This window comes from Phascolarctos cinereus, unplaced genomic scaffold (assembly GCF_003287225.1).
Source record: "Phascolarctos cinereus isolate Bilbo 61053 unplaced genomic scaffold, phaCin_HiC Scaffold_2;HRSCAF=192, whole genome shotgun sequence".
NCBI lineage: Eukaryota > Metazoa > Chordata > Mammalia > Diprotodontia > Phascolarctidae > Phascolarctos > Phascolarctos cinereus.
The window spans coordinates 224,519,237-224,535,536 of NW_027555625.1; the positions used below are offsets into that span (position 1 = coordinate 224,519,237).

The 16,300-nt window shown below is 43.3% G+C and overlaps 1 protein-coding gene across 1 annotated transcript in view; it reads left to right on the forward strand.

Moving 5' to 3' along the window:
• Positions 1–8,108, forward strand: part of EPHX2 (epoxide hydrolase 2) — an 86,635-nt gene extending 78,527 nt beyond the window's left edge. The window contains 3 exon segments of the mRNA XM_020983976.2: positions 2,880–2,960; positions 6,601–6,659; positions 7,266–8,108. Coding sequence (XP_020839635.1) covers positions 2,880–2,960; positions 6,601–6,659; positions 7,266–7,344 — 219 coding nt within the window. The 3' untranslated portion in view covers positions 7,345–8,108.
• Positions 8,109–16,300: the final 8,192 nt, after the last annotated feature.

Sequence of the window (16,300 nt, forward strand, 5' to 3'; positions counted from 1 at the left end):
TCTGAAGGCAAATCACTTTCAGTTGCATTGGACAAGTCCAATGACCTCTACCTGTTATTAGCCTTGAATACTGCTTGATGTAGTAATATCTGCTTGTTGCAAAAATATTTCTGTAAATTTTTGCCCTGCTTATCCTGTGTCCTAAGAACGCCTATCCATCTTCTTCCTTCTTCTTGGCAGGGAAATGTTCATCTTTCTATAGCTGCCTGAAGGTGGCCAGCCCTGAGTTTCATTAATATTGGATAGGTTTTTGTTTTCAGAATTGTAATAGTCCATTTCACAATTCCAAAAATGTACGTTTAGAATGGCATTATATGGATCTTAATTGCTTCTGATTCAGCTTTAATTTCAGGATGCCAGTAAGTCTTTTGACATATTCAGCCACAAGCTATCAAGGAGCCACATGTCCTTGATATTGTTACATTCGATATGTCTTGCCTGGGAGAGAACGAGATAGTTGGAGATAGCCCTTTCTTTCATCCATTGATTCATTGTGACCTCTAGATTCCAGCTTGAAGCCTTCAGTCTCTGTCTCTCCTTGACACACATTAAAACTTTCACAATTCTGGAATCTGAAAAACATTTTTATCTTCTTTGGGGAAAATTCCACAAGACAAAGAGCATAGTCGTTGTCCTTATGTCTGCAATACATCAAAATACACATCCAAGAATGAATAATCAGAATAAGTAATGGTACAAAATGGCAAGAGGAAATTCCCTTGAATTTTGTGTATCATGGCCAGGCTCCTCCAGGGTTCTTGTTTCCTAGGGTCATCAAGCTAGAAAGGGCCTCAGAGACTATCTAGGCTAACTCTCCCATTTTGCAGATAAGAAAACTGAGACCCAGAGATGTGAAGGCCACATAGGTAGTGAGCATCAGAGGAAGTGTTTGAATCCAGCTTCTCTGACTTCAGAACCGTTCCCCCTGGACCACAAGGTCTCCATCCAAATCCTCATCCCTTGAAGGTTACACCTGAGAATCTTCCTAACAGGTGGTCAGCTCTATGGTCTTGGAATGGGATTGGGCTGGGAGAGTACTTATTCTCTTGTAAAACCAAAACTAGTCCCTGGCTATGTTGGGCATGTCATGAGGAATGCAGGAAAGTAGAGTCAAGTTGGTGTATGGTATTGTCAGGGCTTAAGCAATGGCGGACCAGGGGCTAGACCAGGCAAATTGGTGGCAAGGTTTCATGCAGGGGGCATGGTCATACCCCATGAAGGGTTTATTAAAACAAGTCATTGCAAAAACCCAGAGATTAGTCACAGGAAAAGACAGGAAAAGCACACAGATTAGTTACAGGAGCAGGGTAGGCAGGGGCATGATCACAAAAATGTATGGAAAGCAGTTTCAACAATTCAAAACCAATTTCATTATCTTTTCTATGCAGATGAGTCTCAGATCTATATACCCAGCCCTAGTTTCTCTCCTGGGCTCTAGTAATGTATCATTGTTGTTTTCTCTCCTACCCTGGGGGGCCCAATTGAACATAATTTCATGACTTCATTAGGCAACAGCATTGTAACTTTTCCCGGTCCTTCCAGACAGTGGCCGGGGTGGGGGCAGGCACCCAGAGGAAGGGCTGGGCACTCGGGCCAGTGGCCCAGGAGCTAGCCAGCAGCCTCCAGACGGACCTGGCTACCCGCCCCCACCCCTCTCCTCGCCCTAACTCCCAGCAAGGCACGAGCTTGAGGCTGCTTTCCTGGATGAGCTCAACAGTTCTCTGTGTCTGTGGGGAGAAGCCTGTTTGGGGGAGCAGTCAGTCTGCAGGACCCTGTAGGGGTTTGTCCAGACTGCCCTCGAAAAACCCTGGCTCCAATGCCAGCTGAGTGACCTTGGATAGGTCACTTCCCTTTCCCAAGCCTCAGTTTGCCCCTGTGTAAAATGGGGTATTGGCATGGCCTTACCAGATGTGGGGACAAAGAAAGTATGTTGCATTAGTTTGAACCCCACACAAAGGAGGTGACCTATTGAACTTTTTGATTTAGATGTCTCATAGTCATCTCAAACTCATCATGTCCGAAACAGAACACATTCTCTTTCCCTCCCCCAAAAAATCTCCTTTCTAAGATTCCCTATTTTCAGTGAGGACACCACCACCATCTTTCTAGTGACCCAAGTTAGTAATCTTGAAATCCTCACTTTCCACTTACTTTCCAATCCTTACTTTCTCACACCCTGAATTTCCAGTCAGTTGCCAAATCTTAGTGCTTCTCCTTCTACATCTCTCAAAGTGGTCTCCTCTCCACTCTAATTGACATCCTTCTCACCTCTTGAATGACCTGTTGCAATAGCCTTTTAATCGTCTCCTTAACTCTAGTTCCTCACCACTCCAATTCATCTTTTACACAGCCAACAACATTATTTTCCTAAAGTCCAAGTGTGACCATGTTATTTCTCTCTTCAGTAAAGGCTGGTGTTTTCCTGTTATCTTGAGGATCAAATACAAAATCCCTTGTCATGTAAAGACCTTCACAACCTGGTCCCAACCTACCCTTCCAGCTTAATTACATGTTACTCCCTTTATACATACTAACTACAGTCCAGCAAAATTAGCCGTCTTTATATATGGCATTCCCATCTCCCATATGATACTCCGTTTCCCAATTCTGTACCTTTGCTCAGACTACCCCTCTGTTTAGAATGCTCTGATGTGTCCTATAACTCACAACCACAAAGCTGGATCTGGGGACACCAACCATAACTCTCTAACTGCTGGGCCGATCATGCTGCTCTGATGTAACCTTTGAGACCTATCTCTTTACATCCTTTCCAACTGGGACTGAGGGAGATTTTAAACTATGAAAGTGTGGAAACAAAAGGTCTCATTCCTTCTCTGCCAACTGCTTTTTTTTTTTTTTGCTGTGTACTCTGTCCCTAGATCTTGATTCCAGCCCTGATGGTCACAGCTGAGAAAGACAGGATTCTCCTTCCAAAGTTTTCTAAGCGTATGGGAATGTGGGTAAGTGTCCTGGGGCCCAAAATCAAGGCAGAATGGGATGGGAAGTGCTTTGTGACAGAAAAAGAGCTATTGAAGAGAAAAGAATGCCCCCAAATGGGACAACAGAAGCTAAGGGAGAAAGTTGGCCAGTTATCACAGAACAGCAGTAACATGGTGTCTACCTTGACAAAGCAAAGCAGAGGGTGAAGTGATTTTGAAGTCCATTTGAATCATCTACCAAGATGGGCATCTTGAGGGCATGTTCCCTCCACAAAAGTCCTCTTCAAGTGCTTCATGACAGACTGGAGATGTTGATGGTTAGGCCTACTTGGTTCAAATTGGAATGAAAAGAAACATCCATAGACTATATAACAGTTAATAAGAGGATTTTATGTAATTATGTTAGGGGAAAGATATTCAGCAAGGATACAGTTGACCACAGTTTCCTTCCCTCTGTGTTGGCCATGCTGGTTTACTGGTCACAGACCTGAGGGAGCAGAGAAATTCCTGCTTCCTTGGGTGCTGGTTTTCATTTAAACCACCAGGAAGCTACATCAATTGCCCCAGTTTAGTCCCCATGAGACAACCAAGTATGGAATATATTTCCGATACCTTTTTAAAGGAAAACTTATCTAGCCTATGTGGAAGATATTGTTTCTACAAGAGGAGGTGATCCTTCTTGAGGATTTGAAGGCTATCCCAGTGGGTTACAAGCTCTGATGGGTCCTATCAGACTGGAAAGGCTTGGAGAACAAACTGGGTATCTGTCTATAGATCATGTATCTGTCATGCGAGAGCAGCTTAGCCAGGTTCAAAGAGGCTCATAGCCAAGTTGGCTGCAGGGTGCTCAGGAAATCTATCCCAGCAATTCACAAAATCCCAAAAGCTTGTCTACCAGGATGTAGATGGGTGGTCCCCAAAGAAGTATTGAAGGACACAGCCATACCATGTTTTCTTTCCATCTCCCCAGAGCACCTCATAGCGTGAGTGCTCAGGAATTTCTGTTGACTAATCTAAGCAAAAATAAGAGGCATTATGGCATAACAAATAGAAGGTCAGCCTTAGAATCAGGAAAGAAGGAAGAGAGGAGGGAGGGAGGAAGGAGGGAGGAAGGGAGAAAGGAGAATGGAGGAAGGAAGGAAGAAAGGAAGGGAGAGAGGGGAGGAAGGAGGAAAAGAGAAGGAAGAAGGGAGGGAGGGAGGAAGAAAGGAAAGAGAAAAGGAGGGAGGGAAGGTGGGAAAAGAAAGAAGGCAAGGCAGAAAGGAAGGAGGATGAAAGGAGGGAGGGAAAAAAGGGAAGGAAGAAGGGTTGGAGGGAGGGAAAAGAGGGAAGGTAGGAGGGAGGGAGGGAGGAAGGAAGGAAAGAAGGAGAGAGGGAGGGAGGGAAGCAAGAAGGGAGGAAAGGAAGGAAGGTTGGAAGGAAGGGAGGAATGTTGGATCCTCACAACCCTGGGAAGTAGATGCTATTACAATTCCCACTTTATATGTGAGGTAACTGAGACAGAGGTTAAGTGACTTGCTCAGGATCACACAGCTAATAAATGTCTGAGGTCAAATTTGAATTCAGATCTTCTGACTCCAACCCAGCACTCTATTCTTGCTTCACCTAGCTGTCTCTAGATGCCCAGGAAGACCTGGGTCCCACATGTGACACAAGCAGGCTCTGTGACCCTGGGCAGGTCACTGGATAAGCTCTTAACGCCCCAGGCAACTCTGTAAGACTAAAAGTTGCAGAAAAATCACCTGTCTTCATTGGTGGAAGGCATTTCCTCACTGGGAGCTCTCAAATCTATTGGGAAATAATCTTTTGCAAAACAGTTTGGTTTGTGTCCACTTAATCTGCCTGCACTGTAGCTATAACCTACCCAGAAACTTCAGGGAAGAGAAAACAGTCACATGAGTGGTCTGTGATGTACCTTCTAGTCCTCTGACTTAGTCAATAGAGTACTTACCTTGAAGCCAAGAAGACCTGGGTTCAAATGCTATCTCATTCACTAGCTGTGTGACCCTGGATAAATCACTTAACCTCTCTGAGACTATTTGACCATCTGTAAAAGTAAAAATAATAATATCACCTACCTCATGGGATTGTTGTGAAGATCAGATGAGATAATGTACTTTGCAGATCTTAAAGTGCTACATAATTTAATGCATGCTAATTAAGGACATTATTATGATGACTTAGGGCCAAAACCCACTCCAAACTTACTCCACTGTTACACAAAGTGTAACAGTAGTTGATTGGCCTACCTGATCCTATGCTGATTTAAAGATAAAGCCCCATACATTCTCCCCTCCATGACCACCTCCACCCTGCTCTGAGGGATAGGATTCTATGTTTCATGTGGTTTGTTGTGGGTCAGCTGTTTATCAGTTGTGTCCAACTATTTGTGATCTCATTTGGGGTTTTCTTGGCAAAGATACTGGGGTGGTTTGCCATTTTTCCTTCTCCAGCTCATTTTACAGATGAGGAAACTGAGGCAAACAGGGTTAAGTGACTTGCCCAGGTCACACAGCTAGTAAGGATCTGAGGCTAGATTTGAACTCGGGTCTTCCTTGACTCCAGGGCCAATGCTCTGTCCACTGTACCACCTAACATGTCTTTTATACTTTAAGTTGTAAAAGACAATCAATGCCCAAAGTTAAGAAATCCTTATTTTCTTTATATTTTCTTTCTTTCTTTTCCCAGAAGATGTTTTGCACTGTGCTAGGACTTTGCCAAGAAGGAGCTTATGGGGGTGATTAGCTGGGTTCCTCCCCAGATTAGTTTTATGTGGCTCAAAAATTTCCATCCTCATTCATGTCTTTTGTGATCATTGGTCATACTTGCTGCAGCGAGTTTGAGATCAGACTGAACCAAGTCACACACGGAGAGAGGCGTGTACAGATTTGTGGAAAGAGATTGTTATTGTTCAGTTGTTTCCGACTCTCCGTGACCCCGTTTGGAGTTTTCTTGGCAGAGATCCTGGAGTGGTTTGCCATTTCCTTCTCCAGCTCATTTTTACAGATGAAGAAACTGAAGCAAACAGGGTTAAATGACTTGCCCAGGGTCATATAGCTAGTAAGCGTCTGAGGCCAGATTTGAACTCAAGTCTTCCTGTCTCCAGAGCCTACCCTCTATCCACTGGGCCACCTAGCTGCCTCCCGTAGAAAGAGATGCATCCTTCCTAAAGGCAAGGTGGGGGGATGCTATTGAGAAGGTGAAGTGTAGGAAGAAGGCCTGCCTGGACCTGAGAACCTGGAATAAGAATTAGGGCCTATTATGTTAGATACATGATCTATTTAATGGCCACTGATGATTATTTGGGCCTAATAAAGAACAATACGCTTTGTAAGCAGAAATATCAAACACTCATCTTGCAGTGTAGACTAAACCAAATTAAAATGTAATTGGGAAATGTTTAGCAAAGTAAATAAAAATATAATACAATATAGATAACGTTTATTTGTGGTTTTCTAAGTGAATATACCACCCTAGGATCTGTTTCTATTTGAGTTTGACACCTCCGGGCTACAGGGACTAGAAAGGAACGTGTCTTCTGCCATACTGACCTGCCCCTGCCTCCATTGCCTGTCCCATCATCGGGAATGCAGATTTATACACAGGTTCTGCATTATGAGATAAAATGGCTTCCTCTCACCTTGGTGGTTCTTTCTTTCAGATCCCCAACCTGACACGGAGAAATATTGAGGAATGTGGACACTGGACTCAGATGGAAAAGTAAGGAGATACTGGACAGTCCTGGGTGGGATTCCTCAGAAGGCATCTGTGGTGTAAAGTGGAAAGAATGCTGGATTTGGAGTTAATCCATCCCATTCCCCCGCCTCAGGTTCAGGCCCTAGGTCTGTCACTGACTAGCTGTGTGCCCCTGGACAAGTCACTTTGACCTCTCAAAGCTTCAGCTTCTCCCTCTGTAAAGGAAGTGTTTAGACTAAGTAATATCTAAGATCCCTTCCAGTTTCAGTAATCTATGAAAATTGGGATAATATTATTTACATCACTTGGTTGTTGAAAGGATCAAGTTAAATAATGTATATCATGTACGTAGTATGTGATATAGGATGTCCCAAAAGCCATTGGGGGGGGGGTTGGAAGAACTGCACTAAGACTTTTGGTACATCCTGCATAAAGGGCAGCTTGGTCATTCAGATGAGGGTAGAGTATAGAATTCTAAGTTCCCAATTCTTCACTCAGTTTCATTCAGGTATGAATTATCTTGACTTTCATCTTTGCTGTGCCCAAGTTCTGGCTTTACCATTTACTGCAGATCTAAACTAGGGTAAATGGCACCAGCAGAATTCTTGACAACTTTTGTTTCCCCTGCAGGCCAAGAGAGGTGAATCAGATCCTCATTGAGTGGCTGCAAGATGTGGCCAAGAATCCACCATTGGTCTCTATGCTCTAATGTGGGGCGTGTGTGTGTGTGTGTGTGTGTGTGTGTGTCTGTATGAGATCCTGCAAACACCTCTATCATTTCAGACGGGGAGATTACTCCTATCAAATGATGGCTTTCTCTTCCATCCACCTCCTTTAATGAACAGCATTATGAGAGGCTGGTGGGATGTGCCAGAAAGACAATGGTGCTTCCTTCTCCTCTTGCTACGCACACGCCACAAATAAGGGCTTCAGTTCTGGGGGAAGAGGGGGAAAGGAGATGAGTCTGTTTAGTGAGCATAGATAGGAAGCTATTTGAATTACTCCCATTAACACTTTCTTCCTTATGACAGTAATTAAAATAGGTGATGGTTATTAAATAATAGTGATTTGATTTAAAAAGTCAGATTGGGAAAGGCTGATCATTATCAACTGGCCCAGAAGTCAGAAGCTCCTGGGTTCCAGTTCCAGCTCAGCTGCTTATTAGCTGAATGACCTTGGGCAAGTCATTCAACCCTTCTGAACCTTATCCATCTGGTGAGAGTTGGACAAGAATGAGATAATTTCTCTGGCCTCTTCCATCTCTAGCATAAATATGTCAATCAGGAAATTTAAAATAGGGCAAATTTTGCAGGATAAAGAAACCACTAAATGAGGAAGGTCTGCACATCAGTCTTGAGGTATAAGATGGAGGAGGTAAAACTGGGGTTTCTAACTTGATTAAATATTTAATAGTGTTTCAAATGGATTTGTTAATTGTGGTTGTGACTACAATAAAAAAATTGTTGTAAAAGACACAGTGGCATTGGGTCTACTTTGTTCAGGAGGTAGATGCCAGACTTGTGCTTGGAATAAAGTCAGTGATGATGAGCACGAGAGAAGAGGAGATGTCTTCTGTGAATTTGGATTAGTGGAAGGCCCTTGGAACACTAGAAAATAAGTGGAATTCAAAGAAGACTTTGAGACTCTTGGGATTCATGTCAAGCAAGACGAAGGAGCCTCAACTCTGACTTGAGTCTGGCCTGGCCTTGCTCAAAAGCCTATTCAGTGGCCATCTCTTCAGGACTTCCTTCCAAGGTATTCAGCCTACTCCAAGCTATCCTCCAGGTAGGGGCTTGAGGGCCCAAGGAAGATCGTGTTGGGCATCTTAATAATGTAGTGACCGGAGCAGGGAACTAGGTTGCACCATAGTGCATAGAGCCCCAGGCCAGGAGTCAGGAAGACTCTTCTTCCCAAGTTCAAATCTGGCTTCAGGCACTTACTAGCTATGTGACCTTTGGCAAGTCACTTCACACTGTTTGCCTCAGTTTCCTCATCTGTAAGGTGAGCTGGAGAAGGAAATGGAAAACCACTCCAGTATCGTTGCCAAGAAAATCCCAAATTGGGTTATGGAGAATTGGACACAATTGGAAACAACTGAACAAATGGCAAAAGCCTTGATTTTAGGGGCCAAAGGACCTGGGCTCGAAACCGAGCTCAGCTCCTTGCTGTATGTAACAGTAGACACATTGCTTAAACCTCTTGACTTTCTTACTTGTAAAAGGAGAAGGGTTAGGCTAGATTACAGGGTAATAGCTTATGAGCTAAAAGGATTCTCACAGATCATCTAGTCAACTCCGCCATTTTATAGACGTGGAATCTAAAGGTGCAAGAAGTCAAGTGATTTGCCCAAGTCACACAAACAGAGCCAGGATCTGAATCCAAGGCCTCCAGCTCCAAATCCAGCGTTCTTTCCACTATATCATGCAGCTTCCCCGATTCCTCCTCTTCCTTAGAAGTAGCCAGGAAGCAAAGTGGGGAGAGCTCAAGGCCTGGGTAAGGAAGACATTAGTTCAGATTTGGCTTCAGATACTTCTGTGTGACCTGGGAGCAAATCACTTAATCTCTGTCTGCCTCAGTTTCTTTAACTGTCAAATGGGGATGATAATAAAAATAAAAATATGATATATAATATAACATCAATATAAAATATTTAAAATGAGATATTTTAAAAGTGCTTAGCACAGTGCCTGGCACATAGTAGACACTTAATAAATGCTTGTTTTCTTTTTCCTTTCCAATTCTAGATCATATGAATTTGGTAGCCTTCCCACACCCCTCTCATTTTTATGAGTACCCAAGGTATGAACTTGAAAGGGAAAAGAGGAGATAACACAAAAAGGCAATGTGCATCTGGTTGGTTGTGTGAAAGGGGGGAGGGAGGTCAAACATCTGGCCTCATCATGCTGATGATAACTTTTCAATACTTTAAAATAGCTGTGATTTTTTTGGAGGGAGATTCATATCATAATCCTCCCTTCCCATGCCTTAGTGGGAGGCTTAAGGAGTTAAGGAGATCATCACCTGGTGGCCTACTGTTTAATGATAAGCTTCTCTGAGTTTCGCTGGGCTGGTCCTCAGAGGACATGCCCAGTCTTTGTACCATGGGTTCTCCACTTTTATGGCTCTTTAGCCATAGCTTTACAGGTTCCCTAGGTTCCCACTAACCTTATGCCATTCCCAACCTGTGGATCTTCATCCTTCACCATCTGATTTCTTCACTCGTGGTTCTGAGCTGCTGAACACCATGAAAGAACATCACAAAACTGAGCCGATTTCATTCGGTGCAAGTTTATGGTGCATCACATCAACGGGGTCGTCAATGCTGACCGTCAGTCTTTCTTTTCTCCTCCTGGTGACTCCCCATTTCTTGCCCCTTCATGACTATTCCAAAACCTCTTCCTCAGAAACATAGATTCTAGAATTAACAAGTACCCCAGAGGCCATCTATTCCAACTCATACATGCAAAGGAATTCCTATATACCACATCAAAGGAGCCCCCACTACCTCCCATCCAATGAGGGGTTGTTCAGCTTCTGCTTGAAGGCCTTTGATGACGCAGAACTCACCTCCTCTCTGGACAGCCCAGTCTATTTTGGGGCAGCTCCGATTGTTAGGAAGATTTTCCTGACATCCTGCCGAACTTTATTCCTTTGCAACTTTTACCTATGACTGCTAATTGGAACTAAAGGAAACAAGTCTGATTCTTCTTCCACGATAGCCTTTCTCATACTTGAACACAATTAATACATCCCTCCTCAATCTTCTACAGGCTAAATATTCCCCATTCCTTCAAGTGACCTTTAGATGACACGTTTCCAAGGCCCTTCACCTTCCTGGTTTTTGTTCTCCAGCTTATCAATGTCTTCCTTAAACTGTGAGGCCACCAATTGAACACAATACTCCAGGTAAGGCAGAATCATCTCCCTGTTTCTGGAAGCCATACTTCTGCTAGCACTGCCCAACATTGCATTAGCATTTGTGGCTGCCATATCACACAGATGACTCACGGGAATATAGTGTGTAGTTCACTAAAGCCCTCAGATCCTTTTCAAACAAACAGTCTAACAATGCCTCCCATCCTATCCTTGAGAAGCTGATTTTTGACCCCAAGTGCAGGACTTGTTACCCAGATGCCTGTTGAATTACATCTTATGAAATTCAGGTCCAGGTTCTAGGCCCTCCCAAGATCTTATTAGCTCTCACTCCAGCCCTTATTGATGTTGTGGGTCCTCTTCGAGAATGAAGGACAAACAACACCTGCAAATTTGATGATTGCGATGTCTCTCCCAACCTCACACTGGCCCCCCAACACTTTCAGCAAATGACAACCTTTTCCACTGAGGGGACTGAGGCCATCTAATATGAGTTATCTTCAACCATTCCTCAGAACTCCTCAGTATCATCCCTTGCTCTGTTCTTTTTCATAGTAATTAATAATAATATTAATAATGATGATGATGGCTGGCTAACATCGTATGGTTCTACTGTGTGCCAGGCACTGTGCTAAGCACTTTATAAATATTATCTCACTGAAACCTCACAACAACCCTGGGAGGTAGGTGCTGTTATTATCCCCATTCGACAGTTGAGGAAACTGAGGCAGGTAGAGGTTAAGTGACTTCCTTAGGGTCACACAGCTAGTCAATGTCTGAGACTGAATTTGAATTCAACTCTTCCAGACTCCAAGCCCAGCACCTCATCTGCTGTTCTACTTAGCTGCCTACTTAGAGAAGAAGTCGTTCTACTCCTCACTAAGGCTAATCTCTCTACCTGAACCCATGATCCCACCCAACCTTTGCCTCCTCCAGGGGCACATCTCCAGTCGTCCTGATCTATATGTTGCCATTGGACCCAGACGGCCCCGGAGGAGATAGTGAGGCTGGTGACTCTGCACAGCTCTGCCTCACTTAAATCCAATTCACTTGCAAGTCATGACATCACCTTCCTGATGTCATGGTCCTCTTTGAGAAGGAAAGACAAACACAACAACCTCCTCCAGGACTTTTCTCCAGCAAAGTTTCTTAAGCATCGTCCATCCCTGCTCTGTTAGCTCCTTGCCATTCCAACATGCTCAAGTCTGCCCAGTCCTAAAACTGCTTCTCTTTGACCCTTCCAGCTCATCCTGCCACCTACCATCCCATGTATCTCCTCTCTTTCATTGCTCGATTTTTTGCAAAAGCCATCTATATCCACTGACTCTATGTCATTGAGGCCCAGGAAGAACATGACACTTGGGCAGTTATGTCTGTTCTTCTGTGCTTCACTTTCCTCACCTGCAAAGTGATAGAGTCGAACTAGACAGTTTCTGAGGTCCTATACTGGGATTTTATAAGTCTCTTCACAAATTTGTCTAATTGCCAATGCCCAAATTAGTTTTGCTGGACTAGACATCATTGTAATGGTTTCTGTTTTTCTTGTTTTTTCAATGAGACGTGGAGGTGGAAGGAAGAGAATTTGGATCTGAAAAGAAAATTGAATTTATAAAAATTGTCTATAGGACAATCCCAGGGAGGACAGGGCCCTAAAGGAGCCATAATGGAGGCAGCCTGAGAGTATAGAAGAACTGGAGGAATTTTAGAAGTATAGAATCTCAGAACTGGAAATGACCTTACTTAGGAGGTCACCTAATCCATTCCCAATCTGAAGCACAGAGTCCCCAGTGCTAACATGCAATTCAGTGGCTGAAAAATTACATTTACAATGTAATATAATTTTATCATCCCACAAGAAATGAGGAATATGACAGTTTTGGAGAAATATGAACAGATTGGTAGGAGCTGGTTCATTGAGCAAAACCAGGAGAATAATTTACTTAATGACCTCAATAATTAAATGAAAGGAAAAAGCTTTGAAAGACCTCAGGACTCTGACCACATCAGTGACCAATCATGACTTCACAGGACTGATGATGAAACACACCACTAATGGTGGGGGGGCATGGACTGGAGGTGCAGAATGAGAGGTACGTTGTTAGGCTCAGTCATCGTGCGGATTGGTATTGCTGTAGCATCCATATTTGTTACAAAGGAGGGCTTCTATTGGTCCAGGAGAAGTAGGTTAGTAGATAGAGACAGACATAAAAAATAAACATCAATAAAATACACAGGAAAAAAAAGCACAGAAAGGGCCACAAATACAGCAATATTATTACTACCTTGCTTGTACACACATATGTGTGTGTGTGTATAACATATTTGTATTTCTTTCTTTCATTCATATAAATATATATGTCTTCAAAAAATTTTCATAGAAGTGTATAGTTTCTCCTACAATTCTCTCCCTGATTTTCAATGATTGAAATGTTTGTGTTTGGCGGTGAGGATGAAGTTCATAATAAAAAAATTTTTTAATGCAATTTAGCTCTCTTTTCCAAGGGCTGCCACAGATGTTGTATATCAGAGGAGCGACGTAGAATGGGAACATCAGCGACCTCGGTTAGTTCCGAGATGTCTTCAGGAATATTCAAGTATTGTTGTGGTTCAGTCATTTCAATCATATCTGATTCTTCATGACCCTATTTGAGGTTTCCTTGGCAAAGATGCTGCCTTTGCCATTTCCTTAGCCAACTCATTTTACAGATGAGGAAACTGAGGCAAACAGGGTTAAGTGACATGCCCAGGGTCACACAGCTAGAAAGTGTCTGAGGCCATATTTGAACTCAGGAAGAGGAGTCTTCCTGACTCCAGGCCTGGCATTGTACCCAGTGCACCACCTAGCTGCCCCATCCAAGTGTGTCTTACCTGAACCTGAACCAGTAGTGTAAATTCTATGAGGGGCGAGGCAATATCCTCCAAGCCAGGAGTCAATAACCTTTTAAAAGTGATGCACCTCTTTATTTTTGGTGAAACGCCGTCTTAGTGCCTGGTGATCCCTGATGGCAGACAAAAAAATCTTCCATCTTTCCTCTCCTTTTCAAGGCAAATCTTTCCACCTGTGCTCTTGACCCCATTCCCTCTAGCAATTCTATTTCCTTTCTCACTCTGGACCCTCTTCCCATTTCCATTTGATTAGTACCTCATCTAGCCTGCTAGGGGGACCTCAGACATGCTTCACTTTACTGCCCCTATGCTCCCTAACCATCCTTTTATTAGCCTCAGGCATAACTGTCTCCTCATCACCCCCACCCTCTTTCCCCTTTCCCGTTCTGGAACCACAGAGATAGGGAGTAGAATCAGAGGTACCCCTGGCAGGTTAGGGAAGGGGGTGGGAGGTGTTGTATAGGTTCCCTTTACCAACGGATACCTGCACATTTTCTGTGACTTAAAAGCCTTCCAGAATTGTCTGGCACAGAGACATTACAAGTGACTTATCCAAGATCATATAGTCAATGTATCAGAAGTGAGTCTTGAACCCAGATCTTCCTCACTCTGTCTCTAACTTCCTGACCAATTATTTATCTGTTACTCCAGAGTGCCTTTGTCTGGAGCCATAATGAAACTAATAATGTCAGTGCTACTAGAAAGGGCATATCTGTCAGTCTGCTTCCTCATGGCTCCACTCACTATCCCAGTAAATTTCCAAATATCCCTCCATGACCACCACAAAGCTTCTTGAGGGCAGAGAATGTCTTTCTTTGCAAACGTATTTGCATTTCCAGTGTCGGACACAATGCTTGGAACATTAAATAAGTGCTTCATTCATTCTAGGCTCTTAAATCATTACTTCCTCCTTCTACTGCCTACTATGACCTCCCCCCCCATCTCCCAAGTTCAAACATCTCTATCTTGAAAAAACACATTGCTTGCTCCTTCTGCTTTGCTTGACATCCTATTTTCTTCCTTCATTTTGTGGCCAAGTTTTCCAATGAGTGTTCTCCACCTGCTGACTCCATTCCTCCATTCCTCCATTCCTCTTTCACTCCTGCATTCCCTCTGAGATATCGTTCATAAATATTCATTGATTAGATTGGATTACATTTTCTACCATTTTGCTGAAACTACAAGAGTGCAAGTCACCGATGACCTCCTTGCCAAATCCTTTGGCCTTTTTCCAGGCTTCTTTCTCCTTGACCTCTTTTTATTTCAAACTGGTCCTACCACTTCTTAAAATTCTTCTCTCCTTTTGTTCCAGTGGTATAGCATTATCCTGTGATCTCAAAGGTTTTCTCACCTCTTGAACCATTCATCTGTCTCTGCCAGGCCAGGGAATAGTCCACAAAACAATACACTTTCACTAGTTCTGTTATCAAGCCTGTGTGGCTCTCTAATCTCTTCTTAGCTATGGAAACTTGTTCAGTCAGTCAATAAACATTTATTAAGTGCCTACTATGTACCAGTCAATCTGCTAAGTGCTGCAGATAGAAAGAAAGGCAAAAACAAAAGTTCTTACCCTCAAGGAGCTCATGGTCTAACTAGAGTGGAAAAATGGAAACACTATGTACACATAAAATATCTACAGGATAAATTGGAGATAATCAATAGAGGGAAGGCCCTAGCATTAAGCCTTAAGGAAAGGCTTCTCCTAGAAGATGGGATTTTGCTTGGACTTGAAAGAAGCCAGAAGGCAGAGATGAGGAAGAAGAGCCTTCTAGGCTCTAGGGGAGAGCCAGTGAAAATCCCTGGAACTGAGAGATGGAGTCTTGTGAAAGGATCAGCTGCCATGCAGTTCATCTGCTTAAGAAGTTTCATTGGCTCTGTATGGCCTCTAGAATAAAACACCTTCTCCTCTGTTTAGCGTTGACAGCTCTTCACATTCCGGCTCCTGTCCATCTTTCTAGGCTGTTTCACTTTATTCCTCTCTCATATATTCTATATTAAAGCCAAACTGGATTGTGCGGCATTCCCCCTTCATGACACTCCCATCTATAGTCCTGCTGCTAAACCTTCTTCATCCTTCTCACCTGCACTTACTGGCAACTCTTCAAAGCTCAACATCAGGGCTGCTTCTTTCAAGAGGCCTTATCTGATTACCTCTCTTGTGATGGCTCCCTTTCCTACCACCAAAATTACTTTGTTGTTATTTAGTCATGTCTGACTCTTTGTGACCCCATCTGGGGTTTTCTTGGCAAAGATACTTGGCAAAGAAAGTGAAAATTTTTTTTTAAATTAAAAAAAAAAAAGATACTGGAGTGGTTTGCCATGTCCTTCTCCAGTCCTTTTTACAGGTGAGGAAGTTGAGGCGAACTGGATTGATTGCCTGAGGCCAGATTTGAACTCAGAAAGAGGAATCTTCCTGACTTCCAGCCTAGCACTCTATTCACTATGCCACCTAGCAGCCCAAAATTACTTTGAATATACTTTATGTAGAGATTTTACACTCACTTACTTTTGCACATGCTGTTCCCTTTTCCCATTAGAATGTAAGCTCCTGAAGGACGAGACTTTTCATTTTTGTCTTTGCATCCCTAGAACCTGACATAGTGCCTGCCACAAAGCAGGTGCTTAAGAAATGTTTGTTAAATTGAATTGAATTAAATTCACACACACACACACACACACACACACACACACATACACACTGATGTACATGCTCCCTTGTACTCTGCTCATTCATGATGTTGCCACCTTTGAAGTGAAGCTCATCAACAGCATTGGCCTTGACCAGCATCAGGGTCATGGGACAGGACAGGATAATGAAACTCCTGGCTGATGTCAGTTCAGTACTTAGTGGTCACCACCCACACTGGCCCTGGTTGTATCTGACAGACTACATAATGCTAACTATC